General features: G+C 45.1%; 1 protein-coding gene across 1 annotated transcript in view; it reads left to right on the top strand.

Annotated features, from left to right (window-relative positions):
- Positions 1-19,994, top strand: part of GIPC3 (GIPC PDZ domain containing family member 3) — a 1,176,710-nt gene that overhangs the window by 895,832 nt on the left and 260,884 nt on the right. Inside the window, exon 4 of the mRNA XM_073612321.1 lies at positions 1,134-1,246. Within this exon, the coding sequence (XP_073468422.1) occupies positions 1,134-1,246 (113 nt within the window). The remainder of the gene's footprint in view (positions 1-1,133; positions 1,247-19,994) is intronic.

Raw genomic sequence — 19,994 nt, 5'->3', positions numbered from 1 at the left:
ATTTCCCTCTCCTCTCTTACTATGCCCCCCCCAGCTCTCTCACCAATTCCCCCCTCCTCTCTTACTAATGCTCCCCCAGCTCCCTCACTAATCCCCCCATCCTCTCCTATTAATGTACCCCCAGCTCTCTCACCAATTCCCCCCTCCTCTCTTACTAATGCCCCCCCAGCTCTCTCACCAATTCCTCTCTTACTAATGCCCCCCAACTCTCTCACCATTTCCCCCTCCTCTTTTACCAATTCCCCCCTCCTCTCTTACTAGTGCCCCCCAGCTCTCTCACAAATGCAGAATGGTATGTATTCCTGTGCTTTTCTTTAAGCACAATGCTGCTGACAGCTCTAAGTGCCAGAACTGTAGCATGGAGCCGAGGAGGAGTTTCCACAGCACTTCACTCGGCTCCACGCTACAGTCCTGACAGGCTGGGAAAGAAGACACCTCCAGTAAACTATAATGTGGCCGGTTGTGGCACCGGGACCCAGGACACCCACCAGCAAATGTGGGCCATGTCCCCCCTGAGTGCCTGGCGCAAACACACAGAAGCAGGTGGAGGGCTTCTCTGTGACAAGGAGTTCCTCTTAACAATCGCAAGCTGCGAAAGGCAGGATCATGAGCTTCTGAGAGGCAGGATCACAAGCCGCTGAGAAGCAGGATTGAGAGCCGAAGGCGGGGGCAGAGCTGAGAGGTGGCCTGCAAATAATGTAATTGTTTGCTAGGACGCCTGCGTTCCTAACAAACAGTCACTGCATTGAGGAGGGGGGAGCAGAGATTGCAGGCCAGATCACAAGAATCCTCACTTGGAATCAGGAATCCTCACTTGGTGCTGTCTGTGAGAGCACCCATTGCATCCATTGAGGATACCAATACTGAGTGGAGCCCTGGGCTCGGGGACTCCAGCCCAGACCCCGGGACATACTTCAAATCGCAGGACGATCCCACGGAATCCGGGATGGTTGGGAGGTATGTAAATGTGCCTTTATGCTGTGTACCACAAGGGTCCTAACCCTTTTTTCTGCCAAAGTGGCTTTGTACAAAATTGTCTTATAATGAGCGACTAAATATACGTTTATACTATTATATTTTCAAAATAAGCTTGAAGAATATCTAAAAAGCCTGATATTTTTGTTTTTTCTCAGATATGATTGGACAGAGAGTTAGACCAAGCAAATGTCCCACTGAAGGAAAGGTGTCCAGTGGGAGAGAGACTCTACGCCTGCGAAATAGGGGCATGGCCACTGTTGAAGAATTGGTAACTCTTTAACTCTGAAACCACTATTAAAATTGCAAATAGTTCTGCAAATACCCCACAGATGTCTCAGTTCACTTTATGCTCCCAAATGACTTTTGTTGTGCAATGCAATGCACTCCTAACTTATGTGAATAACCTTAGTGGAATAAAACAATAAATGTGCATAGTCCAATATTTTTGATAAGTATCGCAGCCACTATTAGAATTTTATTATTTTTGCTTATTTGCAGATATGCAAATTTGTATTTCTACTTATGATATTTAAAGGCGTTCGATAAGAAATGGTGTCCCTGAGTTAGCAGCAGGTGAATGACAAAAACAAAAGGCCCAGTTTGAGCCCTGGTTCACACTGACAGAGGGAGGAAATCGTTCAGCTGAAATCACACACTTTCATTCCTGCATGTCAGTCCCGACTGCAGGGGGAATTTCAGAGACATCTGTGCAGGTTTCTGCACTGATATCAATACAAATTGCACCCCAAAGTCGCATCAATTAAAACAGTGCAATTGTCACCACTTTGACATGTTAAATCGCACCAATGTGAACTAAAGCTGACACATAAAACACTGCCTATCCACCAGCTGAATTTATTACCTGTAATTCTCCACAGCTGTTATATATAAAGATTCTCTGTGGACTCTTCTTGTCCACAAGGTTTAGGAGTGTGTCTATGGGAATACAGCAATGATTTTTAACCCAGCGCCAATGAGTGTGCACCCGGGGGGGGGGGGGGGGGGCATCACTTGGGGCATATCAAAAATAACATATAATATGATCAGCATGCTCTGTGGTACACAACATGTATTATGTAAAATCACATTACATCACTTGAACTCAGGAGAGGGGGGAGAGCAGGAAGGGAACCAGTGCAGCTAGACTAATCGTAACTGGTGGATACAAATTAGTAGCAAAAAACAAACAAAAATTGTCCAGCGCTCTGCGTGTCACAATGACAATAGCAGCAGTCCAAGGTGAAAATTAGTTAAAACGTTTTAATAGATCCAGAATATAAAAAAATTGTGAATAGTAAGACAATTGTCAAAATTAATACCATGATAACAAAGCATTGTACACTTGAATGAGAAATGTAAAAATATAAAACAGACAGAAAAGTCCAATCAGTAGCAGATAGCCTGATCCGGAGATCCATCCAACTGATCTAACCCCAGGCTGTGAGTGAAGGGGATGAAGGGGAGGAAAAAGCCTGATGACGTCAGCCCAGCTGGAGGGGGAGGGCGTGGCTGCACACGAGGGAGTCGCCGGAGAGACAGCTGATGGTACTGGGCTGCTGACTCACCAGTCTGTGTCCCCACTGGGTGAAAACAGACTCAGTGGGAGATGGTGTCACTCGGGGAAGCCAGTATTAACATGGATAAAATCAGCCAAAAGTGGAATGATGTATAGAAGACTGCCATAGAGTCAGCTGATGACAATAAGCTGAAACCTCACATGTCTGTGCCTTCTCTGGAAAAGCCTCAATAAAAAGTGATGACACTCAGGGAATCTGATAGTAAGGGCATTAATAGCCAGCCAGGAGGGGAAGGATAGAGTCAGCCGTGTGAATGGGAAGTCTTACTGTGGGCAAATTAAAACTCCCATAAATGGATGGATGGATGTTCATTGTGGCATGATTCTGAATGGGATCTCTGTCATAAGGTTGCCTTGACGACGCGTTTCGCGCATAAGCACTTTTTCATAGTCCTGACATAGTCCCTCCGCACTGTGGAATCACTGCCTGTTCTCAGGTTACATGCATGAAGCCGCCGTCAGGAACTGGTGAGCCATCTCCTCTGTATCCCACAGCCAGTGGGGAGTATGTGAGTCTCCAGAGGCTGCAAGCTTTGGGCTTTTTCCTCCCCTTCATCCCCTTCACTCACAGCCTGGGGTTAGATCAGTTGGATGGATCTCCGGTTTAGGCTATCTGCTACTGATTGGACTTTTCTGTCTGTTTTATATTTTTACATTTCTCATTCAAGTGTACAATGCTTTGTTATCATGGTATTAATTTTGACAATTGTCTTACTATTCACTAATTTTTTTATATTCTGGATCTATTAAAACTTTTTAATTAATTTTCACCTTGGACTGCTGCTATTGTCATTGTGACACCAGAAAGTGGAAACTAATGGAGTAGGACTTTGGGGGCACACGGGTAATGAAACTATGAAAAAGTAAAAATAATTTTTTAATTTTATTAGCTTGAAATTACAAAAGTAGAAATGGTTGTTTAAAAACAATGCAATATACATATAACATCCGTATTGCCTATATCAAGTGGATCCTCCCCTGCATATATTATCTAAAACCCTGCTAGCAATACATAAGATCCAACATTCAATTAGAAGAAGGAAAGAAAACTTCCCCGGTAGGTTACAATAATGAATGTGGGGACGAAGTTGGGTTGAATTGCAGGTACAGTGACCCACTTTAAATGCTCTCTATATGCTCGACATGTTGCGCGTTGAGAAACGATTCTTCAGGAGCGAGAGGTAATTCTGCTGAATAAATATAAAAAAGTGTAACAATAAGTACATATACATTATAAACAAAAATCAAAACAAGATATACATTGATAAAATAGAGGATAGAATTTCAACCCTTTGTAATCATCCACGGAAAATAGCCCCATAAAGGAAAGTGGTCTCACGGGTGCCAACGGTACAACCCGGTGACTGGGGAGGCCACTCAAGCAGCACATATGGTGCCTGTGTATATATGTAAAAATATTAAGATATATGTCAAAAAGTATGTAAATATTAATAAAGGTCATCGCTTGTGCGTGGAATATGGATACCTAGTATTGACCAGTCTCCTTGCAGTTATTGTAGTTACCCGGTCACCACAAGAAAAACATATATATAGAGGAAGGCGAGAAAGGTGGAATAGGTAAACAGCGCAAGTTCCCAATGCCTCAGGGTCCCCCTAGAGGAATCCATTTGCCGTAATCATTCCACTACCCCATACATTGTTAAAAGAATGGATGCATGCACCACGTTAACAGCTGAAATCTGCAACCTTACCAACAAACGGCTAGAGAGTGTGGAGGAAACCTTTAATTAACAACTTGAGAAGGAAAAGGTGAGGATGGTACGTAATAAAGAAGAGCACGAGTCAGTCTTTGGAAACACAGAAACAGAAACTCCTCTCAGAGTCATTACCAGACTCTAGCTCAAGCTTGAGAGCCACTTCCAGATCTTCTGGCAAATGCGCAGAAGGCGACCTTGCATCCAAGATAGAACAAGCTAAGCTGAGCAAAATGGAAGCAGAAATTAAACTTAGGTTAGAAGAGGAAAAGACAAGACTGCAACAGCTACAAGCAGAAAATGAAATCAGTGAAATCTAGCTATCCTAAATGATTGCGAAGAAAACCACAAGCTTCTCAAGAAACTGCCTGAATGGGTTGTGCATAGATGGAGTTGCATCGCTGTGGACGAATTAGACAAGTCTCAAGAATACCCAACCTTTGCTTGTTCCACAGAGTTCCTGCAGAAGGAAACCAAGATAGCATGCAACCCCATTGCCTCCCCCTTTCTCCTCAGTACCAAGACCACAGATGAGAGAATTCCCAAAAGAGCCAAGGCGCTCAACACAAGCACTTCAAATGAAGCCCTCTACCTCCAGTCTTTCAGAGATCTCAGCTTCAAGACCAAAACCACCCTGCCTAGTCTGCAAAGACAAAATGCACAGTGTCGCTAAATGTCTGACTTTTGCAGCAAGGACCATCGATGAAAGGAAGGCCTTCATTTATGAAAACCACCTCTGCTTTGGTTGCTTAAAGCAGGGGCATACTTCAAAACACTGCAAAGGAAGACACACATGTAGCATATGTAGTTGTTGTCATCCAACCTGTTTGCACATACAGAGAAACACTGAGCCTGTCAAAACACCAAACAATGATTCAGTAGCTACGGGAGATAAGGTAAACAACAATGTTCCCAAAGTTATGTCTCATACATTGACAAGGCATACTCTTGCCAACTCCTGCATTGTTCTAGTTCTGTTGTCAGCTGCAGCGGAGCCTCAGAGAGAAATCCTCACTTATGTCTTACTTGACACGCAGAGTGATTCAACCTTTATTTTGACAGACCTGGTATCTAAGCAAAGTGTGAGCACCAAGCCGTTACAGCTAAAGCTCAGCACCATGACAGCCATTGATACAGTTATATCAAGCCAAATTGCTCACGGTCTGCAAAGTGCATGGTTTCAACTCTAAAGCTATAGTCCAACTCCGTCAAGCCTATACGAGAGACTTCATTCCAGTAGATAAGTCTCACATCAATACCAAGGAGATTGCACTTCAGTGGCCACACCTCCAGCAGTTGGCAAACAAGTTACAGCCACTTCAAGACTGTGAAGTTGGACTGCTGATTGGTTACGATTGCCCATCAGCACTGGCTCCCTTGGAGGTCATTACAGGCTCTGAAGATGAAACCTTTGCTCAAAAAACTATGCTTGGCTGGAGCATCATATGATCAGCAAATCCACATCTTGATAGACAGGGTAGCCAGAGCTTCGTACACAGAGTCGCAGTAAAAGAAATACCAATGCCCCCGGTCACTGATGTATTAAAGGCTCTAGAAATGGACTTCTCTGAAAGAAATTATGAAGATAAGTACATGTCTCAAGATGACGTTCGTTTTGTGCAGCTTCTCTCTAAAACCATAATGAAAAGGAAAGATGGACACTATGAGATGCCGTTACCCTTCAAAGACAACAGTCAACCAACACTACCAAACAATAAGAGTCTGACCATTATTCGACTTCAACATCTAAAGAAAAGGCTAAAGGCAAATAAACAGTACTACGAACACTACACTGCACTCATGGAAGAAACGATCAGAAAAGGTGATTCAGAACCAGCCCTTTCATTATCAGAGGAAGAAACAGTGTGGTACATCATGGGGTTTATCACCCCAAAAAGCCAGACAAGTTAAGAGTCGTCTTTGATTGTTCAGCAAAGTTTCAAGGCATCTCCCTAAATGACACATTAATGACAGGTCCCGACCTGATAAATTCTCTAGTGGGAGTCCTCTGTCGCTTCAGGAAGGAAGCAGTTGCTGTGATATGCGACATTGAAAGGATGTTCCACCAGTTCTACATCCCCCTAGAAATGCGCAATTACTTAAAGTTTCTTTGGTGGGAGAATGGCCAGTTAGAAACAGAAAGAAAAGAATACAGAATGGCAGTTCACCTGTTCCATGCCAGTTCATCTCCAGGATGTGCCAACTTTGGCCTCAAGTATCTTGCACAACAACACAAGGCAGAGTATCCTTCAGCATCAGCCTTCATTGAGAATAACTTTTATGTCGACGACGACCTAACCAGTGTTTCAACAATAAGTGAAGCTACAAATCTAATTCTTGAAGAGCAAGGATTATGTAAAAATGCTGGCTTAAGACTGCATAAGTTCAGCTCTAATAAAAGGGACGTCCTGTCTTGTGTAGCTCCATCAGAAAGAGCAACAACTAGTGAACCTCTAGTGAACCTCTCAAACTTAACCCACACTCAACATCAGAAGGACAAGTACTTAGCATTCAGTGGTCAATTGAAAACGACACATTCAGTTTTAGCATTGATATAAAGGTTCGACCCTCAACTCGTCGTGGTATCCTGTCAGTCGTAGTCTCTCTTTATGATCCTCTAGGCTTCATGGCTCCCTTCATACTGAGTGGCAAGTGCATTCTCCAGGAGCTTTGTCACAGGGGCATCAGTTGGGATGAAGCATTTCCTGAGAGCTTAAGCCCATGGTGGGAGGCCTGGAAGAGCAGTCTGCAAGCTTTAAGGAAAATAAAGATACCCAGATGCTACCATCCTGACTTCGGTAAAATAGTGAAGGTGGAACTATACCACTTTTCAGATGCCAGTGGCAACTGGGACGTGTGATTGAAACTACAATGGAAAAAGACGGTCTAGTTTGTCGAGTCAAGGTGTTAGTGGGTGACAGAAGATTGCAAGATAAGAAGGACTATGTATCAAATCCCTCAATTATTGAGCATGCTATTCAAAGCTAGTAGTTCTCATAGAAAGTAAATGAGTTACCAGTTTAGTGATACACTAGCATACCACCACCAGGGCCGTCTTTAATATGGTTTGGACCCCGGGCAAACATTTTTTTTGGGCCCCCCCCCAATTCAATTTTGCTTTTCACCCCAACATCTCAAAAAACAGACACAAACATAGATTTATCTTTAAAAAACATTACAGCCTCGTCATATCACAGCCCCCATTGCATTGCAGACCTTTCCACATTATAGTGCCCCTTTACACATCACAGCGCCCCCGTTACATTAGAGTCCCCTTCATGTCCAGGGCTGGACTGGGACAAAAATGTGGCCCTGGACTTCATCCAGACCGACCCAGGGCATAACACATCAGGGGACAGGACACAGAACATCATGACACAGCACATCAGGGCACAGCACATCAGGGCACAGGGTACAGCACATCAGGGTACAGAGCCCAGCACATCAGGGTAGAGGGTATAGCACATCAGGACACAGCACATCAGGGTACAGGGTATAGCACATCAGGTCACAGCACATCAGGGTACAGAGCCCAGCACATCAGGGTACAAGGTATAGCACATCAGGACACAGCACATCAGGGTACAGAGCCCAGCACATCAGGGTACAGGGTATAGCCCATCAGGGTACAGCACATCAGGGTACAGGGTATAGCCCATCAGGGTACAGCACATCAGGGCACATCAGGACACAGCACATCAGGGCACATCAGGGTACAGCACATCAGGGTACAGAGCCCAGCACATCAGGGTAGAGGGTATAGCACATCAGGACACCGCACATCAGGGTACAGGGTATAGCACATCAGGACACAGCACATCAGGGTACAGGGTATAGCACATCAGGGCACAGCACATCAGGGCACATCATGACACAGCACATCAGGACACAGCACATCAGGGCACAGCACATCAGGGCACAGCACATCAGGGTAGAGGGTATAGCACATCAGGACACCGCACATCAGGACACAGCACATCAGGGTACAGGGTATAGCACATCAGGACACAGCACATCAGGGTACAGGGTACAGCACATCAGGACACAGCACATCAGGGTACAGAGCCCAGCACATCAGGGCACAGCACATCAGGGCACAGGGTACAGCACATCAGGGTACAGAGCCCAGCACATCAGGGTACAGGGTATAGCACATCAGGATACAGCACATCAGGGTACAGTGTATAGCACATCAGGACACAGCACATCAGGGTACAGGGTATAGCACATCAGGGCACAGCACATTAGGGTACAGGGTATAGCACATCAGGACACAGCACATCAGGGCACAGGGTATAGCACATCAGGACACAGCACATCAGGGCACAGCACATCAGGGCACATCAGGGCACAGCACATCAGGACACAGCACATCAGGACACAGCACATCAGGGCACATCAGGACACAGCACATCAGGGCACAGGTCACAGTACATCAGGGCACACGACATTGGGGCACAGCACATCAGGGCACGGGGCACAAAGCACATAAGGGCATGGGGCACATCAGGGTACATTGGGGCACATCAAAGCACATGGGGCACATCAGGGTACATTGGGGTACATCGCGGCGGACCTCACCGCAGAACAACTGGGAAACGATGCAAAAGGCAAATTAGGCGGCCGCTGGAACCGGCCCACTGAGCCATCGGCCCACCGGGAAACTCCCGGTAGTCCCGATGGCCAGTACATGCCTGTTCATGTCATAGTGCCCCTTTACACATCACAGCACCCCAATTACATTGCAGCCATTGTCACATCACACATTCACATGTATGTGTTTTGGCGGCCCGCATTTGCGCAGGCACAGCAGCCCATTCATTTGAATGGGTTGCCATGCCTGCGTTTCCTGCAGAAAAAAAAGTTGCATGCAGCATTTTAAAAATGCAGTGGCCTTGAAATTCATTCGGCTTTTGCACCATGCGACTTACCTGCAGTTCCTGCGCACACAAACGTACTGTGTCTTTAAAAGCGTGGCCTAAACATCTAAAAATGCAGCAAGTTTGCCAGAGCAGGAACTGCAGGTAAGTCACATGGAGCAAAAGTATAATGAACAGACAGTGCTGTATTTCATTGCTTGATGGGCATAGGTGTGTGCAGCCCTATTAAATGCTGCATGCACCTTTTTTTTTTGCAGGAAACGCAGACATGGCAGTCCATTCAAATGATTGGGCACTGTGCCTGCACAAATGTGGGCCACCAAAACACATACATGTGAACCAGCTAGGCCCAAAATAAGCCCATCAAGCAGTTCACACTGAGGCGCTTTGCAGGCGCTATAGCGCTAAAAATAGTGCCTGCAAAGTGCCCTGAAACAGCGGCTCCATTCACTCCAGTGTGAAAGCCCCAAGGGCTTTCACACTGGAGCGGTGCGCTGGCAGGGCGTCAGAAAAAGTCCTGCCAGCAGCTTCTTTGGAGCGCATTAGGAGCGGCGAACTCACCGCTCCTAAAGCGCCCCTGCCCATTGAAATCAATGGACAGTGCCGCTGAACCGCCGGCAAAGCACCGCCGTAGCGGTGCTTTGCAGGCGCTTTTAACCCTTTTTCGGCTGCTAGCAGGGGTTTAAAGTGCCCCGCTAGAGGCCGAAAAGCGCAGCAAAAACGACGGTAAAGCGCCACTAAAAACAGTGGCGTTTTACCACCAATGCCCGGGTGCTTTCAGTGTGAAAGCAACCTAAATACAGTATGCCATATTCCTGTAAATCATGCTGTGTGCTCTCCTCTGAGGCCTCACTCAGCCTGGACAGTGGACTACAGAATGGCTAAGTTTTTTTTAACTTTCTTTTATTACACAAGACATGGCATGGGGATAGGGGGAGCATGAGCCAGGGGAGGAGAATAGACCTTACCTGGTCGTGGAAAGCTAAATTCTCCACACTGCTCCTTAGTTTTTTCACTTCACCAGGCACTCTCCACTCCGCGCTGCCCAGGGCCCTGTCTCACTCCTCTTCCGCTTCTCCGAGTCAGTGCTAACACAGCACTGTCTGCACTCATAGCAAGGGGCGGGGCCAGAGCGTCAGTGGAGCTCAAGGCCCCACCCACGGCCCGCTCCTCAAATGAAAAAAAAAAAGGCACTGGCAGTCTGGGCGCCGTGCGTGCCGCCGCGGCTGTCAACACATAATTCAGCGCCGATTTGCGGGCAGCGCGCAGAGGTAACGGGCAGCTCTGCTTTGGGCCCTAAGCAATGACAGGGCCCTGGGCAGCTGCCCCGTTTGCCCTGCGCTAAAGACGGCCCTGACCACCACACAATACAGTAGCCAGTCACAGAAGTACCTACAAGCTACGTTGTATAAGACTGTTTTTTATAGTGGCCATGGTTATGTTCTGTAAATAATGTATGACTCTAATGCCCTGTACACACGGTCGGATTCTCCGACGGAAAAAGTGCGATCAGATTGTGTTGTCAGAAATTCGATCGTGTGTGGGCTCCATTGGACTTTTTCCGTCGGAATTTCTGAGACACAAATTTTGAGAACAGGCTATAAAATTTTCCGACAACAAAATCCGATCGGTTAAATTCCGATCGTGTGTACACAAATCCGACGCACAAAGTGCCACGCATGCTCAGAATAAATTAAGAGACGAAAGCTATTGGCTACTGCCCCGTTTATAGTCCCGACGTACGTGTTTTACGTCACCGTGTTCAGAACGATCAGATTTTCCGACAACTTTGTGCGACCGTGTGTATGCAAGACAAGTTTGAGCCAACATCCGTCGGAAAAAATCCATGGATCCATGGAATGTCCGATCAATGTCCGATTGCGTGTACAGGGCATTAGTCTTATTCGTCATAACATAATTTAGTGGGAGTGTAACTGTCCGTATGTCACTTTAAATCTTTGTTCAGCACTGAATGACAGGTGGAACCTTTATTGCCTTCCTCTTGTTTCTCTGGGGAATGTTTTAATCACCAGACACTTCCTGCTTCCTCTAGTTTTGGAGAAAGGGGCTTTCATTTAATTCAGCATTCACAGGCAAGCCAGCAGTACTTTGTGGGAAGGCGACAGTTTATGGAAGTTTTCTAAAGTTTAAAGTTTGCACCCCTTGGCAAGCAGAGCAAGTTTTCACGGTGCAAATGCTGCTTATGGTGCAAATGATGCTTATGGTGCTTAACCACTTAAAGACCAGCCTCGTTTTGGATTTTAGGTGTTTACATGTTTAAAACAGGTTTTTTTGCTAGAAAATTACTTAGAACCCCCAAACATTATATATTGTTTTTTTTCTAACACCCTAGAGAATAAAATGGCGGTCATTGCAATACTTTTTTTTGCACCGTATTTGCGCAGCGGTCTTATAAGCGCACTTTTTTTGGAAAAAATTCACTTTTTTGAATAAAAAAAATAAGACAACAGTAAAGTTAGCCCAATTTTTTTTTATATTATGAAAGATAATGTTACACCAAGTAAATTGATACCCAACATGTCATGCTTCAAAATTGCGCCCGCTCGTGGAATAGCGTCAAACTTTTACCCTTAAAAATCTCCATAGGCGAAGTTTAAAAAAATTCTACAGGTTGCATGTTTTGTGTTACAGAGGAGGTCTAGGGCTAGAATTATTGCTCTCGCTCTACCGGTCGTGGCGATACCTCACATGTGTGGTTTGACCACCGTTTTCATATGCGGGCGCTACTCACGTATGCGTTCGCTTCTGCGCGCGAGCTCGTCGGGACAGGGCGCTTTAAAAATTTTTTTTTTATTATTTATTTTACTTTATTTTATTTATTTTTTCACTGTTTTAAAAAAAATAAAAATTTGGATCACTTTTATTCCTATTACAAGGAATGTAAACATCCCTTGTAATAGAAAAAAGCATGACAGGTCCTCTTAAATATGAGATCTGGGGTCAAAAAGTCCTCAGATCTCATATTTAGACTAAAATGCAAAAAAAAAAAAAAAAAAAAAAAAAGTCGTTTAAAAAAATGACACAAAAAAAATTGTGCCTTTAAGAGAAGTAGGCGGAGCCGACGTAATGACGTCGCTCCGGCCGTCACATGGTATAGAGACGGGTGGGGGCCATCTTGGCCTCACTCGTCTCAGTACCTCAGCGGTGACAGGTCCCGATCTCCTCTGCCGCTACCGACGGCTCCGGTAAGCGGCGGAGGGCGCGGGAGAGCGGCGGGAGGGGGGGTGGCACCTCTCCCACTGCCGATAACGGTGATCTCGCGGCCACAGAGACCACCATTATCGTGTACAGAAACGCCGGCCCTAAAGATGGATACCTCGGTTCTGGCAGCAGCTGCTGCCGTTACCGAGATATCCATCTTTAAAAAAATGACGTATATATACGGTGGCCGGTCGTGAATTTAAAGTGTTTAAAGGGGTTGTAAAGATGTTTTTTTTTTTTTTTTTAAATAACAAACATGTTATACTTACCTTCACTGTGCAGCTCGTTCTGCACAGAGTGGCCCCGAACCTGGTCTTCTGGGGTCCCTCGGCGGCTGTTTCAGCTCCTCCCCGCAAGCATTTACCACCTTCATGCGAGCTCCCTCGCACGGTGGTGAGTGCTTGCGGGCGCGCTCCCGTGATACAGCCGGCGGCTATAGCCGCTCGCTGTATCACTCGGCCCCGCCCCCCGGCGCGCCGCGTCATCGGATGTGATTGACAGCAGCGCGAGCCAATGGCTGCGCTGCTTTCAATCCATCCACTGCAGCCAATCAGCGACCAGGCTGAGCTGCAATGAAGCTGACGAGGACGAGGAGCGAAGATTCGAGGCGTCAGGTAAGTAAAACGGGGGGGGCTGGGGCGGCGGTACTGTCAAAAGTTTTTTCACCTTAATGCATAGAATGCATTAAGGTGAAAAAATGTTTACCTTTACAACCCCTTTAAGGAGTCAAAAGATTAACCTCTGTGGTGTTCAACCTTAATGCACACCTTTGAGACAAAAGAATAAAAGCACTGCACCCATCAGAAGCTCTCCTCTCGTTATTTACTCAAAGCCAATGGGGCCGCTACAGTTAGTATGTAGATTAAAATATATTTGAATTAAAACCTATTATAATTGGTAGAATTGTGGAGGATTATGCAAGCCTATTAGGGTACATCCTTTTTCCTATAAGTGCTCAGTATATAAAACAGAACTCAGGTCTCATGGGCTGCAGCATATGTATGTTTTAACCCTGACACTTCTGTGTTCTACTATATACGTTATATATTATATACTGTAGATATTATAATATCTAATTTAAATGCTAAATGATTTCACCATCAGAAGTTAATGTATCAGGAAACTCTATGTGCCACTTCTGAAATCAGTTTACACAGGAATGCCCCCATTCCTAATAGGCACAACCCTCTTTCACATTGTTCAGTTACCACAATGTTCTTTGATTCACACTCTTGCATGTCACACACATCTTTTCCTAGTATCCACATTACCTTTTGCTTTCGCTCTCTCTCTCTCTTCCAGGTTGCATTTTTTGGCAGCTCAGGAGTTCACAAAATTCTGGTGTTTACATTAAATTCTTTTGTAGCTTCCCCTCCACCTCAGATTATCTTGTGGTCTAGCCACTCAATATTTACCGAATTTAAGTGTTGAAACATTTTGCAGCAGTATTACAACCACTGCTAAATCTGACAATTCCAGCTCAGAGAAGCTGGTTGTCAGGGAGCTGGTAAGTACTTACAATTAGTGACTCCTCCCTGCCCTGCTCATTCAGCTGTCAGCCAGGGCGGTGAATGTAAACAAAGTGTTTAAAAAGAAAAAAAAGTGCAGGGGTTCTCCCTCAATTCTTAATAGGTCCTGCAGGTGCAACTACCGAGCACAACTGTTGACATTCCCTATTGGTTGGAAGTCAACATGTACAAAGATTCCCACCAAGTGGTGATCAAAGGGCCGCTGAAAATTAGACAGTGGGGAGGACATTTCATCTGGGCTGCAGACTATTTAACAGCATCCCCAACCACCAGCTGGGCACACCTCCATAGGTATGGGCCAGGTTTTGCTAAATATTCAGGCTGGTTATTTGAATTTTCCCTCCCTAGGCTCTAGAAACTTCCACTTGAGGCTACTTGTCCTGTAGACAAGGAATGGGCCTTAGATATCAAATAAAGATACATAACTATACTATAACTGCTGCTTTAGACATGGTTCAAACCTGTACTTTTGAATATGCCACCTACAGATCAAGGGCGCCTTCATCCCAGAAAAGTTTTATTTTAAGGGATCACGAAGAGAAGGGATTTTTGTGGTGCCATTACACAAATTATATAAGAATATTCTTTATTTAATTCAAAATTATTAAAAATTGGGGCATGCAGTTATTCCCAAATAGAACATTTCTTAAAAGGATTTTTACATATACAACATACATATACAGATATTATGTTGTTCACAATGCTTGTTGCTCGACATGTTTTGCTTTTCTGCTTCTTCAGGGGCTGTAAAGCATGTGTAACTATAAAAACAATAAATACAATCAACACCATTATCAAAACAAACAATTTCTACGTAGATATATTTGCATATATGAATATTGCCAAACTGACAACCACATCTATGTGGTTGTCAGTTTGGCAATATTCATATATGCAAATATATCTACGTAGAAATTGTATATGATATAAATTTAATTTATACACAAAAAGCAACAACAATTAATGAACTAAATTAGTCTCAATGAGAGCTTCACCATACTGCAGAAAGACACAAGGCCAAGGAACACTCACCACTCACCCACCATGAGTGTTGATGTTAGATCAATCTAGTTGATATAAAGGGCGGTAATAGACCATAGGGAGAACACATTGGAACCAGTATGTCTGTGAAATAATGAAGAATGAGCCTGAATACATCTGGAATAAGGCCCCAGACCTCAAAAAAGATAATAATACCAATGAACACAAGATACCCCCATAAAATCTCAAGTACCTTAGATTGCTGTCCAGTATCTCTAGACCTATCCAAAAAGACAGATAAGAAAAGGTAACACAATCCAGGGATGTCCCCCCAGAATGGATGAGCTATGTTGTCATCATATATACAGTTAGCAAAAATGTGTACATCACTGAGGTCCTTCCCGTCACAATGGCCACAGTGTCCCATCTGGTAGCAAGCAAACATTAAAAGAAATGGGATTAGAAAATATTCCCACATACTATATAGAGGTTTCCCCAGGAAGGTATTCAATTCCCTAAATTGTTCACCAATAGGATGCCAATGAATGCTCACAGGCATCCCTGGCTCGGTGCAGGCACTGTGGCAATGGCCCACAGTCCTGCGTTATATGCTCCCCCGATCAGCCGGCATCTGACGTTACTGGTGGATCGCGGACATGCTGTAGCCTCCACGCATGTGTGAGCGTCACCCACCGATGACATCACATGAATGCACAATGGACCCATTTCTGCCATCTTTGAAAGTCAATCCATCAAGAAGGATGTCTCTCAAATGGGGAATGCCAGTACTTCCCAAGATAGGCACAAAGGGAAAGGGGTGGGAACTCAGTCCAGACCCAAAACAAATCCCCCCAGACTACCACCAGCACCCTGGAGGGACTTGCAGCACAGGCACGATGTGCCCAACTCTAACAAGGACAGGCGCGCACCACAAAGGTGCCATATCCAACCCATGAGGGGAAACACCCCTCGTGCCTGTACGGTCACCAATCCCCTAGAAACCGGTAGCTCCAAAAAACAAATGGCAAAAATAAAATTAAATATACAAATGAAAATAAAAATGCCCAAAAAATGCCCAAATGGCAGGTCCTATGGTGAGAGATAACCAAATTGTCAAACAGAAAAAGGGGGGATCCTACCCACATCAATCCAAATATCAAAAATATTTCATTTCTTGGGTGATTACCCCTTGAGTAAGCGATCAGACAATCATTGAAAGAAAAATTACATGCATAAGAGATTAAATACATTTCAATAGTAATGGCTTAGCAAAGAGAAAATCCCAAGGGGAAGGATGTATAAAGAGAAATCAATATTCTTTAAATAAGGCTTGAAGCTCATAGCTTCAATCAGGCCAGGGTATTTGGCGGCTGATAGTTTGTAAATCCACCTAGCCTTGCTCTGTAGGAGTTTTTTAATCCACATCCCCTCCCCTTTCATGGGGAAGAACATGATCCAGTGAAAAAAAGTGGACATTGGACAAGTTGAGCCCATGGTACAATCCTATATACAGTACCTGCTATATGGAGTTTCCATTTTCTTTTTGGAAATGAAGGAGACATGGCCAATACCTCTCCATTATCTGTCTGATTTTTTCATCTTGTCCTGATTACCTAGTGATTAACCCAGTAGTTGATGTGGTAGATTGATGCTTTTTGTTTTTATGAATAAGCCTATCCCTGTCCTGAATTTTAACAGGGCTATACACCTTTTTCAGGCAGGATCTGCTATAGCCACATCTAAAAAGTGGTACTTGAGGGCCTTTTCTTCCCTCTCAAAATCCTCCTGTTTTGTGCAGTTTCTTCTAATACCCAAGTACTGGCTATAGGGAATGCTATTTATCAATGGAGTGGGATGCGAGCTGGCCGCATGTAATATGGTGTTTCCAGAAGATGGTTTCCTGAACAGAGTGGAACCCAAACTATGGTCCTTTATTAACAAAAATAGAACATCCAAAAATGTTATGGATTTTTGGTGACACTTTGTCAGGGCTGGGCTCAGCCCTTCCTTCTCAGAGCTCTGTGTTCAGCTGTCAGTTAATGGCCAAAGTCTCTTCCTTCCACAGTGACTCACCTGGTCTTCATTTCCTGTTTGTCAGCTAGAGCTGCTGGTTATATAGACTCCTCGGATCAGATCTTCAATGCCTTTGCCTTGGTCAACATATCCTGACGCTCTCTGCTGTGTTTTCCTGTGAAAGACTTTTGCTTGGCTGACTTCCCTTCTGGTCTGTTTATACCATTTTATTAAAAAGTGTGATTTTTACTGCACTTCTGTCTCAGTCTGATTCATGGTTCCTGACAGTACTGGATGAACAAGATCACTGCATGGATCCGTTTGCTATAGCATTACAGGGGCTCCTGAATCGCATTGCTCACCTGGAACCTCCCTCTGTGGCTGCTCCGGTTCAACCTGTGTTGCAGGCTGTCCCTGCTGCTGGCACCTGCCTCGAATATTACCTCTATAAGAGGTATGTCTGGTTCGGCTCTGCTTCCCCAGCGATTTTGGGGTGATCCAGTATAATGCAGAGGGTTTCTCCACCAGGTTGAGATTTACTTTGAGATGCCACCCCAGGCGTTTCCCACGGATAGAAGCAAAGTAGGATTCATGATATCTTTGCTTTCTGAGAGAGCCTTGGCCTGGGCAAACCCTCTATGGGAGATGCAAAAAACCATTGTCCAGAGTTACCCAGAGTTTGCGGCTTCCTTTAGGGGGATATTTGGTGTTCCCACATGCTCCACGTCTGCTGCCCGATGTCCGTCAAACAGTGTACGAGAACTATTGCCGAATACACCATTGAGTCCCGTACTCTGGCAGCAGAGGTTACTTAGAATAATGAGGCCCTTGTGGCTGCTTTTTCTCATGGTCTCTCGGATCACATCACAGATGAGATAGCAGCCCGAGACATACCCACAGAGCTGGAGAAGTTGATCACGTTTGCCATCCTCATTGACTCCAGACCCTGAGAGAGACCCTCCTTTAAGGAGCGCTTGCAGAAGCCTCCTGTATGCTTGGCTCCAAGCTTTGCAGTCCCACCCTTGCCTCCATTACCTCCCATACCTCCTGGTAACGAGTCTGCCAGTGAGGTAGAACCCATGCAGTTGGGCTTCACACGTCTCTCTGCAGATGAGAAGGCCTTTATGAGGAGGGAGAGATTGTGCCTTTATTGTGGCCAGGCAGGTCACTTTTTGAAGTCTTGTCCTACCCGTCCAGAAAACACTTGCACCTGAGGTCCTGTAGGGGACAGACCTGGCAGGTGGCATTGTTACGTCCCCAGTTATCCAGAAGGATAAGAACCTGGTACCGGTTACCCTTTCTTGGTCCAAGTCGTCCATCGAGATACTGGCTCTAAAGGACTCTGGGGCTCGACCCTGTTCATAGATGGTGCCTTTGTGTCCAAGCACTCAATTCCGCTGCAGCTGTGTGCCACTCCACTTGCCACTGAGGCTATTGATGTGAGACCTCTACAGCCTGCCCAGGTGAGTCATGAGACTGCTCCATTGACCATGGTCGTGGGGGCTCTTCACCATGAGATAATCCAGTGCCAAGTCATTTCTTCCCCTTATTTTCTGGTGCTTATTGGTTATCCTTGGTTACAGAGGCACAACCCCTCTTTTGATTGGCTTCATGCTGAGGTTCTTTCCTGGTCGCCACAATGCAGAGAGACATGTTTTCTGAAAGTGGCTAGGGGCTTTTGCACCCCTTCTCTCTCCGCCCTGCCGGAGGAGTACCGCAAATTTTGTGATGTCTTTGACAAAGGTCAAGCCGGTAGTTTGCCTCCGCACCAGTCATATGATTGCACAATTGACCTTCAACCAAGTGCCATACCCCCTCGTAGTCAGGTCTACTCTTTGTCTATCTCGGAAAACAAAGCCATGGAGGAGTATGTGGCCGACGCATTTTCTCGAGGGTTCATTCGTAGATCCTCATCTCCTGCTGATGCTGGTTTCTTCTTTGTGAAAAAGAAGAGTGGTAAATTGAGACCTTGCATTAATTATAGGGGTCTCAATCGTTCGCGATTAAGAACGCATGTCCGATTCCTTTATTTATGGAGTTATTTGCCTCAAGGGAGCAACGGTTTTCATGAAGCTTGATTTGCGAGGGGCAGTGCAAGCAATCTTGTGAGAATCAAGGAGGCGATGAATGGAAAACTACGTTTAATACCAGAACTGGCCATTGTGAATACCTAGTTATGCCGTTTGGTCTTTGCAATGCTCAGGCAGTTTTCCAGGAATTTATCAATGATGTCCTCAAAGATTTGTTGTAACTATGTGTGGTGGTTTATCTTGACGATATCCTCATATTTTCCAAGTCCCTAGAGAACCATCACACAGATGTCTGCTGTGTGCTGCAGAGGTTGAGAGATAATAACCTGTATTGCAAATTGGAGAAGTGCGAGCTTCATTGAGAACAGGTTAAATTCCTGGGTTATGTCATTTCCACTGCTGGTTTTTTGATGGACCAAGAGAAACTTTTGTCAGTACTACAGTGGCCCCGACCCGTGGGTTTATGACCATTGCAGCGTTTTCTTGGACTTGCCAATTATTATCTGAAGTTAATTTGTAACTTCTCGTCAATGATCAAACCCCTGACTGACATGACCAGAAAGGACGGTAAACCACAGAATTTGTCTCCAGAGTCAATTAATGCCTTTGAGAGTCTCAAGGCTGCCTTGGCTTCTGCTCCTGTGTTGGTACATCCTGATCCTACGATGCCTTTCATCCTTGAGGTTGATGCATCTAAGACTGGAGCTTTGCTTTGATGAAGGCTTCTTAGCTGAAACGCGTCAGTGTAGCCTGTACCCGTGTACCCAGACAAAAAATTTGGCCAAACATGCAAAAACCGTTAAAGTCTATGGGACACGTACGTGAAAAATCAAAAGTATTAATTTTAAAGGCTTATATGCAATTTATTGCCATAAAAAGTGTTTGGGGACACGGGTCCTGCCCCAGGGGACATGTATCAATGCAAAAAAAAAGTTTTTAAAACTGCACTTTTTTCAGGAGCAGTGATTTTAAGAATACTTAACCGCTTTAGCCCCAGAAGATTTGGCTGCTGAATGACCGGGCCATTTTTTGCGATTCAGCACTGCGTCACTTTAACTGACAATTGCGCG

Source organism: Aquarana catesbeiana, linkage group LG01 (genome assembly GCF_042186555.1).
Source record: "Aquarana catesbeiana isolate 2022-GZ linkage group LG01, ASM4218655v1, whole genome shotgun sequence".
Taxonomy (NCBI): domain Eukaryota; kingdom Metazoa; phylum Chordata; class Amphibia; order Anura; family Ranidae; genus Aquarana; species Aquarana catesbeiana.
The sequence above is the reverse complement of the archived record's forward strand: the minus strand, read 5'-3'. Positions and strand labels throughout refer to the sequence as shown.